Below are 9,429 nucleotides of genomic sequence, written 5' to 3' on the forward strand. Positions count from 1 at the left end.
TCGTTAGGATAGTCACAATGCAAGACTCTATCATAGAGTTCAAGACACTTAATTACATATTATTTATAGTATTTTGCTGATGTGGCAGCATATTTAGACCTTGTTTAGTTTCTAAAAATTTTGCAAAATATGAATAGTACCACTTTCGTTTGTATTTGACAAATATTATCCAATTATGTACTAACTAAACTCAAAAGATTCGTATCGTCAATTTCGACCAAACTGTGTAATTACTTTTTATTTTCTTCTATATTTAATACTTCATGCATGTGTCTAAAGATTTGATGTGACGCGGAATCTAAAAAATTTTGTAAAATATTTTGAGAACTAAACAAGGCCTTATTGAAGAAAGAGGTAGAAAAATAAGACTCCAAGTTTTATTTAGACTCCAAGTCTTATTTAGACTACATTGTTCGAGGTAATAAATAACTTTAGACTCTATGATAGAGTCTGCATTGTGAGTGCCCTTAGTCCCATATGCCCCATACGTCAGTGATTGTCAACCTCTGTGGGACCACAGATCAGTGGCTCAGCCTACACCAGGTAGCTTAACGCTTGCATAATAACAGAGAATAATACTAAAAAATAGATACTCCCTACATCTCAAATTATAAGTCATTCTAGAAATCTTGAATAATCAAAGTATCTTAAATTTAACCAAATTCATATAATGAAATAATAACTATTATGATACCATAAGTATCATTAGATTCTTCCTTAATTATATTTTTATAGTCACTGCTACACAAATTTTTTTGGAGACATTTTGTTTTGGACCATAGAGGCGGGCGGGCTGGCGGCCTGCCTCGATTAATCTTGGCTGGGCTGCCGGTTAATATATTAACCTAGGCGGTTGGTCAACCGCCTCGGTTAAAGCCACAATTAATCGTGACGTTTGATCCGAGGCGGTTGACTTGCCTAACAAGGTTACGCTATTTTGCCTGCCACGATTAAAAATATTGTAGTATTGAGTATACTCATTTTATTTTATGTTACAAATTTTAGTATTTCTCTCTATAATTTTGGTCAAACCTGAAAATGCTTTGACCCTCTAAAATTCTTGGAATGACTTATAATTTAGGATGGAGGGAGTAGATTATTATGTGTACGTACAAATACAGTTCAAAATTTACTATCAGAATGTGAGAAAACTTATGATCAACTCCTGCTCACGCTATCACTTCCTTTTCCAGTCCTGCTGGGTTTGTTGTCTGATTGTTCCTTTGCCTCCTCTCTGATGGCTCATTGTTAATCAAACAATTTACAAGTAACAATGTTTCATGTGAAGAATCAAGCAACGCTCTTATACCTTGGCTGCTTGCATCGTTATTAGAAGTAAAAGTTTCATAGATAGTAGCTGGATTTGAGCTTTCAACCCATAATGACATAGAGTCCTTTCTGCTTCTTGTTCTATCTTCTATGATAAGTCCCACTGGTCGCAGAGGCAAGATGCTTCTATCTTCTATGATTTTATTTTATTTTATTGCAAGGGAAAGGGGGCTCAATACATCCCTAAATTATACATGAAAATTAAATCTAAAATAAGAAATATATAATATTCTATCCACATTCTTCCATCCTCTTCTTATCCAATGGCTTCCCTTGAATGTCAAAGCTAAAGTATAGTCCTTATGCCAAATTCGACGACCAACACTACAACATTGAACATTGATGATTTTACTAGATGTACATGATATACTCATTCCGCTAAGTTGTTTTGGCTTTTTGAAATCCATAGCTTTTGCTATTGTACTTATGCTATAGATATATACCAAAAAACTACTCTCTTAATCTTAAATTATAAGATGTTTGACTTTTTTTGACCTCAAGTTTGATCACTCGTCTTATTCAAAAAAATTTGTGCAAACATAGTCAGATTCAAGTCATTCTTGAAGAACTGTTATTAATAAACCAAGCCACGACAAAAGAAGTGATATTTTGCGTTTTTTTAATAAGACGAGTGTTCAAACTTGGTATTAAAAAAGTCAAATATTTTATAATTTGGGATGATTTGAGTATTTATTTTAGAAGGACACAACTATAAAGCAGGATGGGTGAAGATGTTCTATCATCATGTTCTACAAACTACAGTACTTCTACCTGCACATGTGAATAATCTAATTTAACATTCCGTAATGAGATGTTCTTCCTATCACGACCCACTAAAGTATCCGCTAATCTACACCAGGAAACACAAACAAGGCAAGAAGCAGCTGTTGCGTGGTTCATCAGATTTCCACTGCTGGAATCCTGCTGCAGGACCATTCGGCCATACGGCCATGCCCATAGCAGACATGAACACCTACAGCGTACTAGTTGGCCAGCTGTTACTGTGGCCTTGTTTGGATCCAATTTTTTTTGATTTTATTACCGTAGTACTTTTGTTTATATTTAGTAATTAGTGTTCAATTATAAACTAACTAGGTTCGAAAGATTCGTCTCATGATTTATAGACAAATTGTGTAATTAGTTATTTTTTTATTTATATTTAATGTTTTATATATGTGCCGTAAGATTCGATGTGACGAAGAATGTTGAAAAGTTTTTGAATCTTAGGGAAACTTTGTGGGATACTACCACGATTGTAAGAAGAATGTGCACCGATTAAGGATATGCGAGCACTATTCTTCAAAGCACTGAGAGTTTTTGATTCTGTTCACCTGTCAGTCAGGCAGCAAGCAGAACGCGAGCATACATAGGCCTTCTTTAGTTCCAATTTTTTTTTTGGAAAAATGACACTGTAGCACTTTCGTTTTTATTTAACAAACATTGTCCAATCATGGAGTAACTAGGCTTAAAAGATTCGTCTCGCGATTTACATACAAATTGTGTAATTAGTTTTTATTTTCATCTATATTTAATGCTCCATACATGTGTCGTAAGATTTGATGTGACGAAGAATCTTGAAAAATTTTGGGTTTTTAGGATGAACTAAAACAAGGCCATACAGGGTTTTCGAGCGGGTGAATCAAGTACACCCAACAGTGGCATATACATCCGCTTGACAGCTTCACAGCACAGGACGGGACCTCGGGCAACTGCTTCCCTCTTCGCATCTCTTGCGCAGCAGCTTGCAGTTTGTGCAGTGGATTATGCCACTTTCCTTTCCACAGTGGATTTGAGGCAGCTGCACAGTGCCGTGCCGTGCGTGGTGAAAACGGAGAGTCAGCGGCAGCACTAGTGCAGCGGTATGGAGTGGAGTGGAGGCCACCCATGGGCGGCTGCATGGCCATGGCTGCCTGCTGTCCCTGCGTGGCTCTTGATACCTCAAATCGTAACGAGAAACGTGAAATGAAAGAAAGCACACGCAAGTTGAACCGGCCCATCACCCGATCACCTCAGGCCATGGCGGGTCCTCTCCTCGTGGGACTGGGACAGCGGCCGGGTACCTCGAGACAAAAGCTTTTCCTTGAGGAGAAGATGAGATGAGATGCCGAGAGGACGAAATCATCTCGGTTCAGTTCTGTTCAGTTCAGTTCTGGTGCAGCAGGAGTTGTGAGTGTGTACTGACTGTCGCATCGCGTGCGTCTCTGAAAAATAAAATTACCCTGCCTGTGCCTGCCACTGCCACTTCACCTCACACGGGCACGGGAGGGGGGGCCTTGTGCCCTTGTCCCCCAAAGCCAAAGGGGGGGTCACGGCATGGGGATGGGGATCCTCAGTCACAGCCCCCCCGTCGCCTCCCCGTCCCCAGCACTGACTGCCACTGAAACCACATCATCTGCTGGATAAAACGAGACAGGCCGCAGGCCAGCATCGAGATTGATGCTGATCATTTCCTTCACCCAGCTGTGGCACTGGCATGGGATGGAGATGGACCCATTTTTCATCCGGCATGGCCAGGGCCAGGGCATGCCGATCATCACCTTCATGGTGGGCAACTCCTGTCAGTATCAGCCCTGAGCATACACACACAAACATGTTTTTGAGCACTGCACTGGACCCATGTCCCTCCCAACTCACGCATCACTTCAGAGTTTTTATTTTACAAGCTAGTTCAACTTCATGTAGATAAGCATGAACTGACAGACCAAAGATTCTGAACTTGAGAGGAAATGGAAATGGATTTATACAATGCAGCGCGAAAGGTAGTATATACAGGCCAAAAGATTAAGCAATGTCAACTTCTTTGCAGACGCAGCTCACACCAAAGATGCGGAGGATCTAAGAAAAAGACATGACGATGCAGGAGTAAAAGGCCAAGATCTGAGGCATGGCCCCCAGCTTTAAACAGCCATGGCCATTGAGTGGGGCAAGGAGGAGTCCCCATGCTCCCACACCCAGGCCGGTCCCTGGCGTTAGGAGGAAACCCATCAGGACCAACTGCACCATCCCTATCCAGAAAGGCCTGCACAGAGGTCCCCCACAGCCACCTGACCATGTCCACCACCACAAACAAAGCAACGGGCAATGGCGTCTCCAACACAGGGAAATGGAAGCATCAGCTATGCACAGTTCCACCATAAAGGCAGGCCATGATATGAATGATGGTGATGGCATGTGATGAACAAATGAAATGAATCCAATATGTGCACTCCCCTCCAACTAATTTTTCCTATCCAACAGTGAACTCTACTACCTCCCCGCTCGCCTTGTCGACCATCTTGGATCAGGCAAGGGGAACTCAAACGGGCAAAAAAATTATGTTCATCCATCCAACTATATATATTTACGGAGGACCGCCCCAAAGGGAGCCCGAAACAGAGAAAAGGAACAACATCAAGGCATTGCAATTGCAGCCAGACACCCCAATCTTTGCGCAAAGTTTGTTTGGTCTGTGATGGGATCCATCTTCCCCGGGCCGTCCCAACAATGTGCCGCCCGATGCTGTCGATATCTTGCAGGACCACAGGACTAAATACAACTTCTGGTCCACAAGCAATACAGCTCAAGCACACAGCCATGTGACTCTTTGTACTGTAATCATAATCTGGACGGGCGTCGCCGTCAGCCAACCAAGTTTCTGGAGGCATAAAAGTTTTTGCAATCGACTTCTCATCTGCCATTCCTGGGATATCCACTGATCAAGCAACAGTGAAGAGATGCATCCCTTGTACCATGTCACACTTGCATAGGTAAACCATAATTCTGGAATGACCTGATGTTTCCATCCCAACCTGCAGTGACTATGACCTGACCCCAAGCATGCGTGGCGGCACTCTGGCAAGAAGTCTTCAGGAACTTATACTGAGATTTACGCAAGGCAGATGATGATGGTGTCACTGAATTACATGGCAACTGCTCCTCTGGCCATGTCGCCTTTCCCCTTGGTGCCAACTCCGCAAAGAATGCATTACTAAGAGTGAAATTGCCAGATGGCAATTGGTGCAAGCTATCACCTTCAAGTGAGTCTTCAGCATTGCAGCCCGACGTAGAGTCTTGCAGGTTGTGTAACTCCTCAGAGACCTCTTGCCGTGAAGAAGGGATGTTGCAAGCAAGAGAAATAGAACTCTTTGTAGGCGAGGCGTTCCACGGTATTGCAACAGACACATCATTGCAGAAGAAGCGCTCATATGACCATACGGTTTTCACACGGCTTGTGACTGGGGCAATTTGGTTTGCATAATTCCACATATAGATACTAGAGTCGTCGCTAGCAGAAATAATGTGATCTCCATCTGGTGTAAATGCTGCAGGGACTTGACTTGAACTTCGTAATCCTGAGAACAGCACAAAAAAAAGGCATGTTAACTTAATGTGTCAACAACTAATTCAGGAGTAATCTTAGAAGAGCTGTTTAATACCTTTGTAGCTAGAAACAACATGAACCCCATCGAGAATGCGAACTTGTGAGTCACCAGTTGTCACCATCAGTTTCTTTGGATCGGATGGGCAATACTGTTTATGCAAGAAATAAAAAATGCTATAAGAATCGGTGGCCATAAAGATGCTCTGAATATTCAATATAAGAAAAGAATGGAGAAGGTCAATAGCTCCATACCTGGAATCCAATTATTCTTTTAAGTGGAGATTTCCTTCTGCCATACAGGGGGACTTGGGACTCCAGCTCTAGATGATTTTCTGAAAAATGCAATAGACAATGAATTAGGAATTCGATATGCATAAGATTTGGGAAGCATCATACTTCAATCCATTAAACAAATCAGCAGTTAAAGAAATTATGATTCTTATACCCCCACAAAAAAAAGAACGGTTTAACAGCTCTTTGCGATTATGCCTTTTTATAAAGTCATCTGAACAAGTTTAATATTTCCCAAATAATATCTAAACATTAAATCTTAATGGTAACAAAGGGCAGCCAATATAAGGTGCTACTTGTTTCTTACGTGCAGGACAAGAACTCATTGGTTATGATTTATGACTATTATTAAGGAGCCTTATACCTTATGTTTTATCCAAAAATATCATATAAACTTTTCACCAAAAATATTCATATTTCTGGCATTGATATAGGGGTATCAGTTCCTAAATAAACAGATTTTAAAATTTTATCATAGTTGTTATATCTTAACATTTTAAAAAAAATTGCCTTGAACACTAATATCTTTCCCGTAGGATGAAACTGCAGCATGGCTGCTACAGATATGAGAGACCGAGACAATATATGTAGCAAATTAGCAATAGTCCGCCCATCACTATCTCATAACGAGACGAATTATAAGATATTACCATCATTGGCAGATTGCATATGCAACATTAGTGTCTACATGAAAGCAAATGATATTGACATATTAACAAACAAATGCTGTAGCTGTTTGAAGCTACTTCTCTACAAATATTAGCTTCCTAATGATCAGAAAGTGCACAAACATCTAGTATCTTGAACAGAATAACAAATGATCACCTGATGCGTCATAGTACCGGCAGTTTCCTGTTATTGTCCCAACCACTGCACCCTGAAAGGAACAAGCACAAGTATGAACTATTAACATTCAGGAGCATAAAAAATGGTAAAATTTGATGATCGCAAAGGAATTCGGATGAACCTTTCCATCAGGACGGTAACAAACTGCAGTAATTATCTCTTTGCTGTCAACCCAGTCCACGACTAGGCATCTAGGAATATCCCAAATACGTACCATCCCATCAATACAACCACTGATGAAATAATTGTCACTGGTAGGTTTAAACTGAATGCATGTCACTGCATAGTAGAAATAACCAATATGTCAGCATCAGACGGTAAAGAGGCAAACAGTGTCATCAAGCAGTAAACAGGGAAGAGAAGATGGTTTACCATAGTTATTATGGGAGAAAACCTTCAGACAGCTATCACACCCAATCTTCCATAATCGAACAGTTTTGTCCACGGACGCAGAAAGCAATTCCTGCATAAATAAAGCAAACAGAAGTTAGATGACCAAAACAGGCGCAGGCCACGGGTACAGACACACACCGTTTAACTTCAACTCACCCTATTTTTTGACCATGAAAGATCCAATATGACATCATGATGCCCACGGAATACATGCACAGGATCCTCGGATAGCGCAAAGGTCCGGTGAGGAATCACAACACAAGCTGGATCTGTAGCCCCCTTTGAACTCTTGCTGTGCTTGCCCTTACTCCCTTCGCAGGAATTGATGGGAGCCAATTCAGAGTTTTCATTGACAGTGAAGAACACACATGAAGGATCATCCTCAATAAAATCACGGTCATCAGGCCTCTTGCCTTCCACCACCCGCCAAACGCGAACGACCCCATCCTCACCTCCAGTAGCCAGAAACTGGCCATCAGAGCTGAACTTCATGGTCACAATAGCACCTTCATGCGCCTTGATGACTTGGCCTTTGTACACTGCAGATAATTCCTTTGACCGCTTCTTGTATGGTCTCACCTTGACCCTAGCAACCTTCCTAGAGCAACCCCGGGAAGAAGTGGAGGATGTCGAATTGACCTCATCGTCTTCCTCTGCGTCGGCATCGACAACACAAACACCAACGCCCAGTCTTCGTAGCCACCCAAGCCGCCGCCGCCTCCTTCTCCTCATCAGAGTCTTCTCCGGGGTGGAGGGTTCGTCGGAGTCATCCACCCTCCGCATCAGCTCACGGATGAAAGGTGATGAGCCAAAGGTCTGCTCGAATTCTGCAGCCGTTACTGTCCTGTTGGAGCGCCTCTCCCTAAGGCTCCGGAAGCTCCCATCCTTTCCCATCTCGTCGACCACGAACACTGTGCCATCGTCCAGGTTCTTGAACACGCACTCCAGCTTCTCTTCCGTGGCAGCACCGTCGTCGCCGGAGGCTGTCGGCTCCCCTCCCCTGCTCGCAAAGGTAGGGGCGGCTGAGAACAACTCGGCGCTGGGGCTTGCCAGCAGGATTTCTTCGCTGGCCTCAGGCCTCGAGCACGTCTCCTCGCCGGGCCGCGCGCCGAAGGGGCTCGGATCCAAGAGGCCCAAGGACTTGACGAACCTCTGGCGGCGCTCGTGGACGCTGCCCGGGTCCCTGACCCAGACCTCGAGCAGCTGCTGAGCAAAGAGCCACCCGCCGTCGTCGTGGCGGCCGGAACTCGACGGCGACGACGAGACGGACGCCGGCGACAGGACCTCCCTCGAGTCAAAGAACTCTTCTCGCTCCTCTCCGGCGCCCAAGAAGCGCGCCATGGACACGTACTCGCACCCGGCCGGTCGGCCCCCACGTCACCGCACCGGTCTCCTGGAGCCCAAGAACTGGAGGCAGCGCTCCGGCCGCATCAAGGGAGGGGGGGCTCTGGGCTCTGGCCGGCGACGGGGGCAAGCGGATCTCGCGGTTCTTGGATCTCGGGAGAGTCGCGTGCGTGCGCCCCCGCTTATGGCGCGCCCACTGCTGCTAGCGTCCTCTTCCTCTCTCTCCGCCCCTTGCCTCCTCTCTCTCTCTCTCCTTGGGGGGTGGATGATGATGTACCCAGTTGGGTTTCGGGGGTTCTCGCAACTCTCAAGAAGGGAACCAACCAACAACAACCAAAAGCTAATGAGTGGAGAAGAGTAATAAAAAGCAGAGGAGGACGAGGGGGACGGGGGAGAGAGAGAGAGAGAGGCGGGGCCGATGGCGGATGGGTGATGGTGGGATGGATGGGGACCGTGATCTCTGGGATCGGTTGGGGGCAGGAGGATTTGGGACGGACACGGAGAGGAGGCAAAGCCGAGACGAGGGCCGAGGAAGACGACTGAAATTGCTCGCCTTTTTATTTATTTGTCCGTCCGCGGGTCTCGTTTTGACACATGCTGCTACAGGGCACGGTACATGTACATTTTCCATTCTTGGCAACATTTTTGCTGAACAAAATCACCTGATCCTCTGTACATCTGTCCAGATTGGGAGCAGCTGTTACCATAATCATCGCGAGCAGTTATTATTCGGAGCAGCTGTTACCATAATCATCGCGAGCAGTTATTATTGGGAGCAGCTGTTACCATAATCATCGCGAGCAGTTATTATTGGGAGCAGCTGTTATCAGAGGCCATTATATATTTTTACTACCTCCGTCTAAAAA

General features: G+C 44.4%; 1 protein-coding gene across 1 annotated transcript; it reads right to left on the reverse strand.

Annotated features, from left to right (window-relative positions):
* On the reverse strand, positions 4,050–9,070 carry LOC8078001 (WD repeat-containing protein 44). Its single transcript, XM_002468603.2, has 7 exons — positions 7,376–9,070; positions 7,199–7,289; positions 6,948–7,105; positions 6,806–6,857; positions 5,942–6,021; positions 5,745–5,838; positions 4,050–5,660 (listed from the first exon to the last, which is right to left on the reverse strand). The coding sequence occupies exons 1-7, from the start codon at positions 8,558–8,560 to the stop codon at positions 5,062–5,064; spliced, it is 2,259 nt and encodes a 752-aa protein (XP_002468648.1). The 5' UTR covers positions 8,561–9,070; the 3' UTR covers positions 4,050–5,061.

This window comes from Sorghum bicolor, chromosome 1 (genome assembly GCF_000003195.3).
Source record: "Sorghum bicolor cultivar BTx623 chromosome 1, Sorghum_bicolor_NCBIv3, whole genome shotgun sequence".
Lineage (NCBI taxonomy): Eukaryota > Viridiplantae > Streptophyta > Magnoliopsida > Poales > Poaceae > Sorghum > Sorghum bicolor.